The sequence below is a fragment of the Ovis aries genome, chromosome 3, assembly GCF_016772045.2.
Source record: "Ovis aries strain OAR_USU_Benz2616 breed Rambouillet chromosome 3, ARS-UI_Ramb_v3.0, whole genome shotgun sequence".
Classification (NCBI taxonomy): Eukaryota; Metazoa; Chordata; class Mammalia; order Artiodactyla; family Bovidae; genus Ovis; species Ovis aries.
In genome coordinates, this window is record NC_056056.1 from 95628910 (window position 1) to 95647715 (window position 18806).

The following is an 18806-nucleotide window of genomic DNA, read 5'->3' on the forward strand; positions in this document are numbered from 1 at the left end:
ACAATACATACCCTAACTATAAAAATAAAGCTTTGTAGTATAGTCTGAAGTCAGGAAGGGTGATTCCTCTAGCTCCATTCTGCTTAAGATTTCTTTGATTATTCAGCGTCTTTTGTGTTGCCACACAAATTGTGAAATTTTTTGTTCTAGTTTTGTGAAAAATGCCATTGGTAATTTGATAAGGATTGCATTGAATCTGTAGATTGCTTTGGGAAGTATAGTTTTTTCACAATATTGATTCTTCCAGTTCAGGAAAATAATAGATCTCTCCATCTGTTTATGTCATCTTTGATTTCTTTCATCAATATCTTATAGTTATCTGTATGCAACATTTTTGTCTCCTTAGGTAGGTTTATTCCTAGATATTTTATTATTTTTGTTGTAATCGTCAATGAGATTGACGTCTTAATTTCTCTTTCTGATTTTTCAATGTTAGTGTATAGGAATGGAAGTAATATCTGTGTACTGATTTGTGTCCTGCATCTTTACAAAATTCACTGACTAGCTCTAGTTCTGATAGTATCTTTAGGACTTTCTATGTATAGTGTCATGTCATCTGCAAACAGTAAGAGTTTTAATTCTTTCACTATGGGTTCCTTTTATTTTTTAATCTTCTCTGATGCCATGGCTAGGACTTCCAAAAGTATGCTGAATAATAGTGGTAAAAGCTATAGTCTTCAAGACAGTATGGTGAAAGTGAAAGTGAAGTCGCTCACTCGTGTCCGATTCTTTGCAACCCCATGAACTGTAACCTACCAGGCTCCTCCATCCATGCAGTGTTCCAGGCAAGAAGACTGGAGTGGGTTGCCATTTCCTTCTCCAAGACAGTATGGTACTGACACAAAAACAGAAATATAGACCAATGGAAAAAGACAGAAAGCCCAGAGGTAAACCCACACACCTATGGGCACCTTATCTTTGACAAAGGAGGCACGAATATACAATGGAATAAAAGATAGTCTCTTCAATAAGTGCTGCTGGGAAAACTGGAAAGCTACACGTAAAAAAGTGAAATTAGAACACTTTCTAATACCATACACAAAGATAAACTCAAAATGGACTAAACACCTAAATGTAAGACCAGAAACTATAAAACCCTTAGAGGAAAACATAAGTAGAATACTCTTTGACATAAATCACAGCAAGATCCTCTATGACCCACCTCCTAGAGTAATGGAAATAAAAACACAAATAAACAAATGGGACCTAATTAAACTTAAAACTTTTTGCATAGCAAAGGAAACCATAAGCAAGATTAAAATACAAAGCTCAGAATGGGAGAAAATAATTGCAAATGAAACAACTGACAAAGGATTAATCTCCAAAATATACAAGCAGCTCAGGCACCTCAATATCAGAAAAACAAATAGCCCAATAAAAAATGGGCAGAAGATCTAAACATGCATGTCTCTAAAGAGGACATACAGATCACTAATAACACGTGAAAAATGCTCAACATTGCTCATTATTAGATAAGTGCAAATCAAAACTAAAATAAAGTATCACTTTATTACTGTCAGAATTGACATCACCAAAAAAATCTACAAACAATAAATGCTGGAGAGGATGTTGAGAAAAAGGAACCCTCTTGCATTGCTGGTGGGGATGTAAGTTGATATAGCCACTGTGGAGAACAGTAAGGAGATTAAAAAAAAAAAAATAAAACCATTATATGACCCAGAAATCCCACTACTGGGCATATACCTTGAGCAAACCACAATTCTAAAAGACACATGTACCCCAATGTTCTTAGCAGTACTATTTACAATAGCCAGTGCCGGGGTCCAGCCCCGGTGGATCCAGGGTGATCCGAAGGTGGGGGGACGGAGTCGGCGTCTTTGGAAAAATACATATTTAATTATAGATATATAGAGAGATTAGAAACAGATAGTGTAGTAGGAGATAGATAGTGTAGAAAAGGAGGCTGAATAACTCGGATTACGTGGAATAGCATCCATGCTCCAGATGGGAATTCAGCCAGAAAAACGGGAGCAAGAAAGAAGCGACATGGGGGAATCAGTCTTTCCGGAAACTGATCCCATTTTCTTTATTTTTAGGTTTGCTTATATAACTTTTGTTACATATAGGGATGAATACAGAGTCACGTGGGGGTCAGCAGTCCTGACCTTTATCAAAATCAGGTGCTTCATGTAAATGTATAAAAAAAGGTACATCATCTTCTGGCCATGAGTGAGACCTGCTGACATTTTATGATCCTTTCTTTCTGATAACCAAAAACTTATTTCTTCCAAGGGTGTTTTTTCTTAAACCAGGCACCACCCTCCAAGTAAAGTTACATTCCTATAGGGTGAGGGTGTAGTGAGTTACAATCAAGAAAGGAATTTATTTAACCCAAGGTTAACATGATTAGTCTTAAAGGTTAATACTTATTTCTTCCTATATGCTTAAAGGTCAATACTTATTTCTTCTATATGCTAGTTATATTCATTATAAGGGCAGGGAATATGGAAATTTAGCAGCAAACATCAGCCCAACAAATGAAAATCCTTTCACCAATGCTCCCCTTAAGATTTATTTAGTCTTAAGATAGTGATAAAGTTATATTTTTACATAGCAAGGACACAGTGATTTGTAACAAAGTACAGTGATCTATTACAAAAGAGAAGATCCATTAACTCAAAAAGTCTAGTATTGATAACATCAAAAACTACTATATTTCCTTTGCTATATTCCAAATACATTGATTTATATATTCCCAGGTGCCTAAGGATATGGAGGCCTGGCGGCAATCATTGACTCAACAAGAAGAAAAAGCCCTATGCTAATTAAGACTCTCAAAATACTCCAAGACTCTCTGTGCTGTTTATGGTTAAGAGGTAGTAAACAATCATGTGGCAGGAGTATGGATAATCCTGTCACACAAGCTAGTCTGTCAGCAGAGAGGTTTGACCTGAGACGTCCTTGTTCCACCCAGAGCAGGGAATTAGCAGCAATTATTGACACAACAAATGAAAAACCCTTCACCAATATAATTCCTAACCAACCCATTATACTAATAATTTCCAACTCCCCAAAAGAAGTTGCCTTTAGTAAGTCTAAAACATGTCGTGCCTCTCAGGTTGGGAAGCTGTAAACAATCACATGTGGCCGGACGAACCTATACAGGCGGGCTAGATAACCTTCAGAGGAATCCATAAGCTGAAACATTCTTGTCATGCCCAGGAATTTTTATTGAGTTGGAGCTGCACGTTTACTCCTTCTCCGAGAGAAACGGTTATGGAGGAGAGCCCCCCCGTAAAGTCAGAGGTGTAGGTGAGAGCATAAAACAGACTCTGGTTTTGGGGTAGATGCTTGGGAACAGGGGGTTTCCTGAGGCTTGATCACACCTTTGCGTATGCCAAGCCTCCTTCCTCATGACCTTTGCCATGGGCGGAGCTCCTCACGCTGGCCCCCGAAAAGCCAGGACATGGAAGCAACCTAGATGTTCATCAACAGATGAATGGATAAAGAAACTGTGGTACATCTATACAATGAAATATTACTCAACCATAAAAGAAGCAGGAGCTGGAGGAAGGAGGAAGGGCAGTACAGAGGCGGGCTCCGGGAGCCAGCTGTGCTGCGGCCTCTTCGACATGTCGGCGCACCAGCAGGGCACGGAGCTCGACCTTAGCTGGATCTCCAAAATACAAGTGAATAAACCAGCAGTGCTAAGACGTGCAGAACAAATCCAGGCTCGTAGACCCGTGAAAAAGGAGTGGCAGGCTGCATGGCTCCTGAAGGCTGTTACCTGTATAGATCTTACCACACTCTCAGGTGATGACACAGCTTCCAACGTTCAAAGGCTGTGTTATAAAGCCAAGTATCCAATCCGGGAAGACCTCTTAAAAGCTTTAAATATGCATGATAAAGGCATCACTACAGCTGCCGTTTGTGTTTATCCTGCCCGCGTGTGTGATGCAGTGAAAGCTCTAAAGGCTGCAGGCTGTGACATCCCAGTGGCATCAGTGGCCACTGGCTTTCCAGCTGGACAGACTCATTTGAAAACACGATTAGAAGAGATCAGATTGGCTGTGGAAGATGGAGCTACGGAAATTGATGTGGTGATTAACAGGACGTTGGTGCTAACAGGCCAGTGGAAAGCCCTGTATGATGAGATTCGTCAGTTTCGCAAGGCCTGTGGGGAGGCTCACCTCAAAACCATCTTAGCCACGGGAGAACTTGGATCTCTCACCAACGTCTATAAAGCCAGTATGATAGCCATGATGGCAGGATCAGATTTTATTAAGACCTCTACAGGAAAAGAAACAGTAAATGCTACCTTTCCAGTAGCTATAGTTATGCTTCGGGCCATTAGAGATTTCTTCTGGAAAACTGGAAACAAGGTAGGCTTTAAACCGGCCGGAGGCATCCGCAGCGCGAAGGACTCCCTTGTGTGGCTCTCTCTCATAAAGGAGGAGCTGGGAGATGAGTGGATGAAGCCTGAACTCTTTCGAATAGGTGCCAGCACTCTACTTGCCGACATCGAGAGGCAGATTTACCATCATGTGACTGGAAGATACGCAGCCTACCATGACCTCCCCATGTCTTAGATCATCAACAAATTCCAAAACCGTCCTTTGCAACAATGTGTAAAAATTATCTTTCTATGTGATTGCTAAAGTTATTTAATGAAAAGATGGGGGGATAGATAACTTTTTTTCCCCTCCCTTAAAATTTCCATTGAATTTAGCTTAAAGAATGAATGGAAAAAAACCAACTAATCTACACATAGTCCCCATTTCAGGCTTATCTGAAATGATCTGAATTACTAGATCTCCAGGGTTAATTTTACAAAGGTTTTCTCTTAAGAACTCGGAGTAAAATGTTAATGATAGCTTTGATAATGTTAAATTCTAACGGAGCAAATATTGACTTGCCCAAGAACCACTATGTGGCCAAAGAAAATGAAGCGCCCCGAACTTCTCTTGCTCTTCCAAACCACTTCAGGACTAATTTCCTAATCACTCAGCACGAGTTTCCTGCCATGATAATTTGTCTTTAATTTTCACAACAGATATGCTCTTTTACTAACTGTTTTGCTAATGAAATACCTGTCATTTTATATGAAACTATGGATATCATTGAATATTTTTAATGAAAAAAGTCCTATCGTTTATTAAAAAAACTTTAAATTGTAGTAAAAAAAAAAAAGAAAGAAATATTACTCAACCATAAAAAAGAATGAATTTGTCAGTTCTCATGAGGTGCATGAAGCTAGTGCCTATTATACAAGTGAAGTAAGTCAGAAGGAGAAAAATAACTATCATGTATTAACATATACATATGGAATCTAGAAAAATAGTACTGATGAACATCTTTGTAGGGTAATAATACAGGCTCAGATGTACAGAACAGACTTGTGGACACATTGGGTGAAGGAGAGGGTGGGGTGAATTAAGAGCACAGCATTGAAACATGTACATTACCAAAGGTGAAATAGATAGCCAGTGGGATTTGCTGTATGATGCAGGGAGCTTGACCCCATGCTGTGTGACAACCTAGAGGGGTGACATGGGATGGAAGGTGGAAGGGAGGTTCAAGAGGGAGGGGACATATGTATAGCTATGGCTGATCCATACTGATGTAGGGCAGAAACCAACACAACATTGTAAAGCAATTATATTCCAATTAAAAATAAATAAATTTTAAAAATAAAAAAAAAAGACCTAAGGTCAGGGAAGGGTTGATGTTCCAAAGTGTTGAACTCCTTAATTTCTTCTTCCTACATGTAAGATTCTCTTAGAGGATAAGATGATGCTGAGATTGCAAGCTAAACTTAAATGACTGGAACTAGGGAAACCAAATAAGTTACTTAGGTTTGGTGGAATCAGGAAAAGCCCAACTCATAGTTTCCCTAAGTAGAACTGAATATTGGGACTGAACATTTTAATATGTAAACATTTTACTGCTACCAAAATTGGTCTTACTGCATTTCCCTCTATCACACCATCCACCCAAACCTGCAGTAGTCATGTGAAAGTGAAGTCACTCAGTCATGTCCGACTCTTTGCGACCGCATGGACTGTAGCCTACCAGGCTCCTCTGTCCATGGGATTTTCCAGGCAGTAGTCATGAGTCCCTTGATATCCATGGGAATATAGAGAAAGAGAGACTTGTTTGGCTTGCAGGTATTTAGTATATATTGTTAGCCTCACATCACATACTAGAATCATGGAAATAGGCCATCTGAAGTATGAAGCTTAGGGGGAAAAACCTTGATATACACTTAAAAGCCTAAGCCACATCTGTACACCACACCGTTCACAATTTCTTGTCAGTTAAGTATCATCCCCCATATATTTCATAAAAGGGAAGACAAGCTTATAGATTAACTATGTGTCTTCAGAGATCCCATCTATGAGAAACCTCGGTATTAGCAAAGTCCCCAGATAGATTGCTCTTTGCACCCCTGAAAGCTTACTACCAAGGAAAATGAATAGAACCATAGATTCCCTCCTTCAAATCAGTTTACCCCACATGTAAGTCATTAGCAACTCAGCCATAACTCACATCAAAATCACAAGAGTGGTTAGTGGGAAAGGCACTAATGGGGCGGGGGAGGGTGGGAAGCAGAGGCACTCCAGACCAAGTCAGGCTGACAGCAGATAGTGGTTCCTTCCACTTGGGTGCACAGTGCAACTCAACAAAATGCCTTTTTCACAGACGCTGTTTACAGCTTTTCCACAAAATCCATCAGGCCAAGTTAGTTCATGATGCTTCAGAACAAACACGCAGTATGCCTTATAACGCTGGATCCCTTAGAAAATATGACAAAAAAAGAACCATGTAGGCAAAACCAGAGCATTTAAAAACAGTCTGTATTCTATAAACACACCAGTGAACAATATAAATAAGGTAATATGACATAAAATGGAAAATACCTGTAAGATTATTCTTTCTAGTGTACAGAATTCGTGGCAGTTGCTGCACTATCTAGCTACATAAATAGATCCGTATCTAAAATTGTTGGTTCTGTTAATACAAAGTGAGGCCAAAGTGTGTCCACTTGCTTCTCACAGAACTTGAAAAACCTACATGACTCTCTTTTAACCTGTGCCCTTTCACCTTACCAGCACCCCGCCCCCAGCCTATTTTCCACAAATGTCCTCTTCTATCTCTAATTCTCCTGTTCATTTTGTCTGGCCTCACATCCAAGCATGCAAGAGAGAATCCTAGAGGCTCAAGATTCTAGAGTGGCTGTTTGCCAAGGGGAGGAGGCTACAGCAACTGCCACCTTGGATATACTTATGTGGGAAGGAAAAGGGACAGTATCCAGAATGCCTCTCATATATAAAAGCGCTGGATGGCAGGATGCCTGTGTGGGCCAAGGAACCAGAGGTAGTAAATTATGGTCAAAAGAATTGCAACCAAAGGCTGCAAGAGAAAAGGTCTGCAACCAGCTGTGTGTCCTAGCTCTCTGGTATTTGCTTCCATTGGGCTGAGTCTATTTTGTGAAGCATCAAGCACTGAAAAGAAGACTCCGATGCTGGAAGTTGACAGGAAGCAACAAGCAAGACGGTAAGAATGCAAGATCAAGAGTTGTCCCAGAAACAAGGCCTAAAACAACACCAACAACAAAAATGGAGGGCGGAAGAGAAAAGCAAGTCCAACCTGGCCCAGCCCAAGAAAAGGAGGAGTCAAGGAGACGAAACTAAAAGAGAAGAGCCTTGGACCCATCATTCTCCACAAGGTGCACTCAACCAGCTTCGCCCTACTCTTTAACGAAGTTATGGAAAGAGCTTCTTAATCCCTTCCTTTGCTCCTTAAAAGCTACTGCAAGTTCACTAATGTAATAGACTGATAGGATTTCAGAACAACTATAATAGTTCAAACTGGATGGCTCTTTCCTTCTTCTCTAAGGTTATTAATTAACCAAGACATATGTAACTGTAAGTGCATAACATAAAATATAATGCTACGTAGAATATAAGTAACTATGTTAATTATATTAATGAGCATCTATAAGAAATGTTGCAATGATTTCCTTCATGGAAGAGCTTGAGGGAAGTAAATCTGTCTTGGAGGGCTTCACCTCCCCGGAGCTCAAAGATTTAGGTGTTTCCTACACCTTTTTTTCTGCATCCAATCCTGTCTTCTTATTGGTGATCTGACCTCCCTATTGGCTGTATCATACCTTTAAACTGCCCACTTTGTGACATCATTCTCCCACCAAATCTACTGCCACCTGGTAGAATCTTGGGGTTTCCATGGAGTTGTCTGTAAATAAATTTGGATCATCGCAAGTGACCAGTGACCAGTGACCAGTGACCTTTGTACTGGACACACTTGTACTGTACACTTGGCTGCAATCATCCCAGACATCCTCTTATATCATCTCCTCCTCCCTTGTATCTGCAGTTAATTTTTCCTCTTCTTCTCTGACCATGTCAGGTATGGAAAGAAACTTTGTAAAGTTTTTCATTAGATTTTTTTTTTCTGCCTGTAAATTTAGTAGTAGATTCAAAATGAATAATGAAGGAAAGTATTGAACTAGAAATCTGGAGACCTAATTTCAGTTTTGACTTGGACATTTACTATCTCTGTGACTTTGGACACTTTGGACAAGTCACTGTCTCACAAGATCTGTTTTTTCCTCATCTAATGTTACATCCAATGTTACATTAGGATGCTACATTGGTCTATCTCTCTGGTCCTTTACTTTTCAATATTGAATCTCAAAGGGGACCCGTGTAGAACATGAAATCAGAGACTTCTCAAGAGTGTTTCAACAGAAACAGAGAAAAGCCAGGTGGTGTAGAAAATTAGCAATATAAACTGAGTTGTTTTGTCCATAATGGTCACCCTCAGTTAATATTTCAGTCTTAGTGTTTCAAATTTAGTGCTGCTCAAGAAGTAATATTCACTTGTTTTTGGAGTTTTCTACCTAAATGAGTCGAAAAGAGAAAACAGGGAGAAAGGATGGAGAGCACTGGGCTAATGGGAGGCGTGTAGTCAAACACAAGGAAGTTTAGGACTGTCTTCATCAGCAGAGGCCAATGGGAACCAAGAGGAAGGAGCAAATACAAGAATGAGGAGAGAAAGCAAGGAGGAGGTCTCAGGGAAACAGTAGTTTGGGATGGAATGTTGACAGGATCCAAAGATTTTAAATTAAAGCAGAAACAGCACAGAGAACAGTCGGCTTAGAGCAGGGCAAAATACCGTTGATTTTTACAAATGCTTCTATTAATAGACTGGGAAGGAAAGTAAGGCCAGAATAAGGTATCACCAGGAAAAACAGCTTATCAGAAAAGTCATACTCAGTATTTTTCTTTTATTGCCTCTCTCAACACAGATGGCACTTGACAATTTTGAATATAAATATTTTAGAAATATGTTTTAGAAATGATACTTCCTATAAACAAGAAACAAAAGTGATTATCTAGGGGGCTGATTTTCAGTGTTTCATTCATTCTGACTTTGAAACTATTAGACATTTTACCAATTAAAAATAACATTTTAAAATGACATTTTCTAACTTAAATCAGAAGGACTAATTCTTTTGTATGATAGCAGGTTCTAAGTCAAGGTTGCTTTTCATCTTTACAATTATTTCCTTCCTAACGCAGAGAGCACGTTGATCAACAGCCATCATCCATTTTTAGAGCTTGGCTACCTAAGCAGAAAAAGAAAAAGGCAAACTCTGTATCTCTAATTCCACATATAGAGAATTACCTGGTGGTCCAGTGGTTAGGACTTGGTGCTTTCACTGCCAGACTGCACAGTGCTGCTAGGGGAAAAAAAAAAATCTGCATTTATCTAAAATATTGTTGTGGAGTCCTTTGGATTTTCCTACATTTAAAATCTTTTTAAACTGGATATTAGTGAAGATGGTTCTTTCAGGTTTTGGAATATCATCCTTCTGGATGTTGAAGATGATTATAATCTAAGTTCTAGGATAAATATGAAAACCATCTTGATACTTTTTAAGTTTTCTTTTCTGCTTGTGACATAGTTATATTCATTGAAATATATATTTTTACTAGACTTAGTACCTGTTACTTGCTGCATAAAAATATGAATGAGCCTAATAATGAAATTCTTTTATACATTATTTTATTGTCTACTTTGTACTTTTTTTTTACTGAAATAATTGTCTACATATATTGGGCTACCTATACATTCACATTTATTGTATTCTGTAGCTTGCTCTGCATTTTTTACAGGTATATCTTCTCTGCCTGTATGTATTGGCTAGGAATTAATTCAAAGTCACCTTTTTGTGTCTTTTCATTAATAGTATTTACCGAGATAAAGTGAGCAATACTCACTCATAATATTGTATATATGATACAGAACTTCATTTATCATGAAACTTATTATGCTTTAACACTTGCCACATACTGAAGTTTTCATATCTATATTATGCATATACATTAACTAATATGTTTTTCATGACTTTTCTATGTCTTTCTAGAACTTATTAAATCTTCCTCCATATGAAGCATATGTAATGTATCATTTATTCATGATACATTATTATTATTTATTATGTAATGTATTAATGATTCATGTTTACTTATTACTGCTATTATTATTTTTGTTGTGATAACCACTCTACAGATAAGTATCCTGAAACTCAGAGAGTTAAATAACTTTTTTCATTCAAAAGCCAGTTCAGAAATTCACTTTCAGATAATCATTCTGAGGTGGGATGAGAAGTCCGGCTTGAAGAGGGTAAAGACGACCCTTTAAATTCATCATTGGACTCTGGGTAACAGTGAGGGAAATGTGCACGCAAAGTGAGACACTAACGACTACAATAGTAATAGCTCTACCGTTTCCAAATGGACAAAATAATGCCTACATTATAAGCTGAATTTCTCCTGGTTTCTGGCCGTATCATGCTCAGATCGGCATCCTGGCAAGCAAGTCAGGATACTTAGATTCTGAAACCTGATAATGATACTAACATAACGAGAGAACTTGAACAAGTCAGTCTGAAATCCCTTAGCCTCAGTTTCCTTATTCATGAAATGAAACTATAAGAACAGAAGTTCTCTAAGGACCTCCTAGCTCTAAAATGCTTCAGTTCTAGGAAACAGCATGCAAGTCAATACTAGTGCAGGCTTAAGGGAAAGATAGGGCCGGAAGAAGGATATTTCCTGCCTGGAGAACAATGTCTGGATCACATCACTTGGGTCTTCTGCACAATGTATGCCCAAGACGGGGGCACAGGGAGTCAACATAAGGAAGTGTCAAACTGCTCCAACCCTTACAGCCATCATAACTGCCTGATTTTTGGTTTTTCAGGAAGTATTGATATTAGAGGCATCTGATAGCAAGAACCTTAAAATAAGGCTGTTCCTCAAACACAGTGAGAATTTATCAATCTCACTCATCTTTTTCCTACCCTCTTGTTCTTACAGAAAATTTCCAAAATCCATCTGTACCTGGAACCCAGAATTCTCTGCAGCTCTCTCTTCCTGCGGTGAGCAATGCAGCTTCCCTCACAGAAAGTGCCTGCAACTTCTCCAGGGTCTCTGCTCCAGCCCTCAGTTCAGCATGGCTATTTCCAGCAGGCTCTGACACTTCTTTCCAGCCACTCATGAGTAGTGCCTACCTTTACCAACATTCCAGCACAACTATGTTATCTGGAGTCACTGGCCAGAGCCAGCTCTCCACTTCAGCTGCTTCCTGTCCGGGTATTTTTGAGTGGGACATCACAGGAAGCACTGAAAGGAAGTCTTCTTCACTTGGAGACTTCACTGTGACAGTCATTGACCAAGACACAGCTGTTTCCTCCATGTCTATGGCAGCCCAGTATGACAAAACATTAGACATCAATAGCATGGTCCCTCTACAGCCATCTCTTTCTGCCAGCCTTGTTCAGGGAACACCATCTCAGATTCCAAATCAGGGACACAGCCTGTCACTTCCCCACCAGGGAGGAGGCCAGGTATACTACTATCACCAAGGCACACTGGGGCCTTTACTATCTGAAGAACTTGGCCCCTGCCTGCAGTCCTATAGCTCTGTGTCATATGCAGGAAGCAGGACCTCTGCCCAACCAGAAATGGTCATGGTGCTAAAGGAGATTCAGCCCACAAATATCCTACCACCAGCTTCTACCTCTGGAATCTACTACTCTGTGTCTACTCAGCCCATCACAGACACAGGTTGTCAAGGTGAGTACAAACAGCAAGAAAGTAGAATGAGCTCAGCATTCAAAAAATGGGGTCAAATCTACAGCTGGGAAGTGGTGTATAGACAGATAGAATTTAGATCCTGGGACTTTAATAACCACTACCTTTGCTCAGTGCTCTCTGTTTTTAGACTGTATATGAGAACATCTAATGCAGGTGGCAGGTTGCACACTGTAAAGGTCATTTATGCTACATGTAAGAGAACCATAATTCAGTCCAGTTGCTCAGTTGTGTCCGACTCTTTGCAGCCCCATAGACTGCAGCACACCAGGCCTCCCTGTCCATCACCAGCTCCTGGAGCTCACTCAAACTCATGTCCATTGAGTTGGTGATGCCATCCAGCCATCTCATCCTCTGTCATCCCCTTCTCCTCCTGCCCTCAATCTTTCCCAGCATCAGGGTCTTTTCAAATGAGTCAGCTCTTTGCATCAGGTGGCCAAAGTATTGGAGCTTCAGCTTCAACATTAGCCCTTCCAATGAATATTCAGGACTGATTTCCTTTAGGATGGACTGGTTGGATCTCCTTGCAGTTCAAGGGACTCTCGAGAGTCTTCTCCAACACCACAAGCACGTACCCAAAGGTACCACGTTTTTCACTGCTCTAGTTGATCAGTCCCCCCCCCGCCCCCGTACTACCACGCTGTCACCCCCTTCCCTGATCTATTGCTATAGTCTTCTTGGGAGGTGTTTCAGAACTCTTATTATGATAGTGCCAGTTTAACTGTCCCTCACTTCCTTACTTTACACCAAGATTTAAGCCCTTGTGGTCTGAGATCCTGTCTGGAGCAGGCAGGCTGAAGATTCTTTGTTTATATATTTTATCAGGAAGAGCTCTACTCCCTCTCATAGTTCATGGTGTGAAGTGTTTTTAGTCTTTCAGGAAAGCGGGGAGAATTGAAAGGACTCTACATGAGAATGCTAGGCTTTGTAAGACATGCTATATTTTTAAAATATGACTCATTTTAATTTGGCTTATAAGATCCCTATGGAATACAAAGAAAGCCAAAAATCAGTGACATCAAATGATCACCAGTAAGAATTAGAACAGTCACCTCTTAGCTCCTAGCATAAGACAGTGTCCACTGTCCTTAAAACCAGGTAGTAGAAATGCCTTGCCCATCATTGAAAGGTACATGATTACTGTGCTGGTGTCTGGGGGTGGAGGGAGCATCTCAGTCACCAGGGACTGACTTCTTCCTTGATTCCTCTGTAGTGATGGAGACTTCCCTGAGGATGGAAAATTCCCTGGGATCGCAACCTCCAAGCCAGACATTTTGTCTGTCAGAAACTTCAAAATTGCCTAGGTCCTGCATTAGCAGAAATATCCAGATACTTGAGAGTAATCCACCACTTGAACTTGGGGACATTTCAGTGATAGCTCCAGTCCAGAGTGCCAGTAATCTCCTGGCACTGCCTCCAGTTCCAAGCCAGGAACAAACAGAGAATAAGAATTTGGATGATATTAAAACTAAGTTTTCAAAGCCTCTGGATGATGCTTACCAGATCCCAATAGAAAACCAAGAACCTCCACTAGTCCCTTTAGAAATCTCTGATATTCACGAGCTCCTGGCCAGCATTGATCCCCTCAGCCAAGAGGAGCAACTTGTTTCTGAAAATGTGAATCTGGGAAAGAATAGCCTGAGTTTTGAGGACTTAGGGACACTTGAAAATGGGTTTGAATCCAGCAGTGGCTTTGCAGACATTGCTACACTGGTAGAGGATATTCACCTTCCCCAGTTCTTTCATTCTTTGAAAGACCTTGATCAATCTGAAGCTCCAAAGTTGATCATAGCCAAAGATACCAGCGCTGTTAAGGTGAATCAGGTGCAGGAAAAGCCAAATGTCATAAAGGCGCCCTCTGATCAACCCAGGAAGAACAAACATAAAGCCTCTGAGTCTGTCAGTGATGCTCCCAAGGCCAAAATCCAGCCAAAGAACCCAGAGTGCCTGTTAGGGGGAGAAGTGATTATATGCAATGCTGCAGTCAGTGACAAGGCTCCTGTGAACACAGCCAGACAGCCGAACAGCAAAGCTCAGAAAGCTGCATCGGGCAGGATCAACAAAACTAAGAGCCATGGGCAGGAAAAGACCAAGAGAACCAGAGAAAACAAGAAGGCTGAAGAGAATAAGCCATCAGGGAACAAAGTCAAGGCAGAGGAAAAGCCAAGCATTCCCAAGATGAAGCGAAAGAAAAATCAACCTGACTTTAGCCAAGAGAACTTTAAAAAGCCTCGAAGCTGCCTAGGCATGCACATGCTGGAGTCTGTGCAGGTTTTTCATGCACTGGGGAAGAAGAGTGATAAGAAAACTGGACTCAATTCCTCTCGGGTCCTGGGAAATTCAAGCAACCCCAAAGACCCCCAGCCATCCCCTGCTATCAAGTCATGGCTCAATACCCCATGTGAGGGTAAAGGTCCTGAGAAAACTCAAGCCAAAGCCCAGAAACCAGATGACAGTGCTGCAAAAGAGAGTCTATCTCCTTCGCAGTATGAGCTGCCTCCTCCTGGGAAGGTCAAGTTAGTACCTTTGCCTTTTCCTACCTTGGACAAGCCTCAGGCTCGACCTGTTCCTCGGAGGCCACAGTCTCTGGCCTCATATCGGCCTGCTGTGGCTTATCCTGCCTGCCCTGGTTCTACTAACTCAGCTCAGCCTGCTGCAGTCAATGCATCCCGGCCAGCTCCTTCATCTTTGCCAGGTCCTGTCAAACCAGCTCAGACAACTGTGACCAATCCAACCCGACCGGGTTTGACCAAACCTACCCGGCCTAGCGTCCCTCAGCCTGCAGCTCCTCGGCCTGTACCCTACAGAACTTCATCTTGCACTTCTCTCCAGCGGGAGTCTGTACCACCTGCTGTGACCAAGCACCAGTCCCCACCCAAGCCTCAGACCCAATTTCTACTCCAAGACTTCTGCTTCCAACCCATTCCTTGGAGGAAACCCAACGTTCCTGAGCCCGTAATGTCAAAGCCGATCACAAAAGAGCAGCGGCCAGAGCGGGAGGCCATGAAGAGGCAGGCTCAACTAGAGCGTGAGAATGCTGCTAAATACACCTCTTTGGGGAAAGTGCAATATTTCATTGAGAGGGAAAAAGAGATGGAAATTGCTCGATACTATGGGTATGCCATGTAAGAGCTGCTAGGATTGTTGGTGCCACCTGGGGTACCAGTTGTTTTTCCATATATAGATAGATATAAATTTCTCTATTTATTCTGATATATTTTAAAAACTTAAAACTGAACAAATATAATAGAATTAGTAGACAAATAATAAAGAAGACTTTTGAATTTGAGATGATGTTAACTGTGCCTTTTTTTTTTTTTGGTTGGGGCAGGAATCAAAGTCTGCACAGGAAAGGAAGGACTGAATGTTGAATGAGAGACGGAGGGAAAAGGTGTGAAACCTGAGGACAGAGGAAGGAACTTGGCCCAGGGCTAGGAAGGCCAAGAGCTTTTATGGCTTTATAAAAGGAAGCAGAAGTGGGGGAAACGGTAGAAGTAAAACGTAGGATCTGAGGTTAGGGCTGAAAGAACAAAATTTGAGTAGAGTTGAAGATAACAGAAGATGAGTCTAGTTTGACAAGGAGAGACCAAAAAACTCTCTCCCTGAGACTGGCCTTATGTCTCACCACCACCAGATAGGTATTTCAAGAGGTTCAGGACACCCCTCTGAAAGGTCTGCGTTACCTAAGTGTGAGGACAGAGGGGAACTGGGAAGTCTACCAGGTGAGTGGCAAGGGCTCAGAGTTATCTTGGCAGCTGGCAAGCGGGCGGGGGCCAAGGGAACTGCTGCAGCAGGAGGCTCAGGAACAGGGCCTGGGATAGAAAGCACCATTTACTCAACACCTAGGCACCAGGGCAGCAATACACTGTTGAGTGAACCCTGGCAACAACAGGCAAGGCCAGTACTCCTGTGCCCCTGCACTTAGTGAGGTTCAGCAACGGGCTGAGGTCACATCGCATGCGGAGGGACAAGGCCTCAGTCTGAGGCCAAAGGCCCCTCAAAGTTCTCAGTATTTGGAAGTTCCGGTAGGCCGCCAACCTGGCTTTTAGAGCATAGCATCCGGAGGTTTCTGGTAGAAGAGATCAAACTTCTGCAGGGGCCGAAACGTTAACTTGAGGGGCTTCCTCCATTGACCTGTGCGCGTGCTGCCTTCTCTAAATAACGCCATCAAAACATCGCCATCAACTGAAGCGCACGAGAAAAATCCTCTGCAAGTGTCCATTTTCAACAGGGAGAGCGGTAGGCACATGCGCAGTAGGTCGCTGCTCCGCAGCCACAGGTTGCAGGTATCCTGCAGTCCAGAGGTTCCTTGGGAGGCAGCTCAAGGGAGTGAAGATGAGGAGGTGGGGCGGCAGGGGTGGAGGGTGAGTAGTGGGGGTGGGCGTGGCAGAGCCGGGGGCTGGGGTTAATGCGGGCCAGGGGTTGGGGGGAGTGACAGAGGGTGGGCCTGAAAAGGAGGGAGAAATGGAAGCAGAGGATAGTGACTATAGGAAAATTGGCAGTTTTCATTTGTAAATTATTTTATTGAGATATGATTCACACATCTTAAAATTCGCCTTCTGAAACTCCAACTTCAGTGCCATTTAGAACATTCACGAGCCTATGCATGCAATCCTCACCATTTTCATCACCCGGAAAAGAAACCCCCTTAACCATCAGCAGGCCCTCCTCATCCCCTCCTCCTTCAGCCCCTGCAATTTACTTTGTGTCTCTATGTTTTTGCCCTTTTCTGGACACTGCATGTACATGAAATAATGTAAATGTGACCGATGTGTCTGGCTTCTCTCAGTGTAATGTTTTCAAGTTCATCCATGTTGTAGCTTGTGTCAGGGTGTCATTCCTTTTTAAGACTGTGTAATCCAACATAAAAATCCTTTCATCCATTGGTGAACATTTGGGTGGTTTCCACAAATAATTTCCATTTATGGAGAGTTTATCTTGTGCCAGGCAGTACCAGGATAAGTTATTGACCCTATTTTACAGATACGGAGGTTTGGAGAGTGGGAAGAATTTGCCCAAGATTAAGAGCTAGCAATTGGGGGAGCTGGGGTTAGAACTCACGCAGACTTCACACGACAAAACGTTTGAAAAGGTACACAACATATTCAATGATTCACCCTATTCCCTAAGTTCTGCAGCCACACATTTCCCTCCTCAGAGATTTGCTTCCAGAGAAATATTTATACCCCAACATGTATGTATCACAATTTATTGACTAATCTGTCTCACAGATTTGAGATGTCACCTTTATGGTAAAACAGATTCTTCTACATATTTATATTACTCTTTATAGATTGTCTTCTTTTTTGCCTTTTTAAAATATTTCCCATTTCTCTAGAATTCTTTGCATCTTATTTTAAAAATTGTTCTCCTTTTTTGGGTTTCTTGGTGACTCAGTGGTAAAGAATATGCCTGCCAGAGCAGGAGACATGGGTTTGATCCCTGGTCCAGGAGAATCCCTCAGGCTATGAAGCAGCTAAGCCCATGTGCCCTAACTATTGAGCCTGTACTCTACAACGAGAGAAGCCACCACAGTGAGAAGCCTGCACCCTGCACCAAAAAGTTAGACCCGGCTTACCACAACTAAAGAACAGCTCGTGCAGCAACAATAAACAAATAAATCAAATTATAAAATTTTTCTCCTTTTCTTGTTTCTATTAAGAAATTATATACACTTGTATTATTTTAAACAGACTTCATTTATGAATTTATTTCTTTTATTTTGAGTTCTGTCCTGTTCTGTTATCTTACCTACTTCTAATTTATACTGCATCTTTTATTATGGTAAAACATACATAAAATTATTTCAACCATTTTTAAGTATACAATTCAGTGACATTAAATGAATTCATGATGTTGTGTAACCATCACCACTGTCCAAATTCAAAATAATTATATCAAAACATTGAGCAGGACCTCAAAAAGATGGGCCCAGCAGAATAGTTTTTGAATCTCCCCAAACCCTTTCATGGAAATAGATCCACCAAATACCCACGGGTGGCATTTATCAGCATTTACTATTTCTGGAACTTTTTCACCATCCTCAACAGAAACTCTGTAACCATTAAATAGTAACTTCCCATTCCCTTCACGATCCACGTTCTTTCATTTTTTGCATCATTTTTCCTACTGTCTTTTCACCCACTTTGAAATGATAGGCTACAGTTTTGATCTGTTTTGTGGCCCTATCTTTTCCAACTTGCTTTTATTGTCTGAAGAGATGACATTCTGCTCCTTATTCTCTCTTTCCTTACACTGCTTTTGTATGGGATTTAATCCCAATCCTTTTCTGCTATTTGCTTTTAGGTGAAACCAGTTTTAAAACACTTCGAAAGGGAGATGTGAGGCCACCTGGAACTAGGTTCTTCTTGGCGGTTCCATCAATATTTCACCTGTTCTGGAATAACAATAACTTTTGCAGGAGGCATAAACCAGTGGGCTTTATCATTAGACACCATTCAGAGAAGGACCCCATGAACGCTTAGCAAAAATGGTTTAGTTAAATGATTTTACCTAAGATGATCACACACCAGCCCCAGGAAACTCAGGGACCCCAGACAAGGTGTAATGGCATCCTTCCTTCTCTCTGCCTTAGCTCTCAAGGGTTGGTCACCGACATGTTATAAGCAATCATTATTTGGTTTCTATTCATAACTACTATCA

General features: G+C 41.3%; 2 protein-coding genes across 2 annotated transcripts; both read left to right on the forward strand.

Annotated features, from left to right (window-relative positions):
* Nucleotides 1–3533: 3533 nt before the first annotated feature.
* On the forward strand, nt 3534–5069 carry LOC101105149 (deoxyribose-phosphate aldolase). Its single transcript, XM_012173651.4, has one exon. The coding sequence runs from the start codon at nt 3594–3596 to the stop codon at nt 4548–4550; it is 957 nt and encodes a 318-aa protein (XP_012029041.2). The 5' UTR covers nt 3534–3593; the 3' UTR covers nt 4551–5069.
* A 2455-nt stretch (nt 5070–7524) lies between these two features.
* On the forward strand, nt 7525–15272 carry C3H2orf78 (chromosome 3 C2orf78 homolog). Its single transcript, XM_027965907.1, has 4 exons — nt 7525–7690; nt 8266–8391; nt 11367–12125; nt 13357–15272. Exons 1-4 carry the CDS (start codon nt 7525–7527, stop codon nt 15270–15272), a joined length of 2967 nt encoding a protein of 988 aa, XP_027821708.1.
* Nucleotides 15273–18806: the final 3534 nt, after the last annotated feature.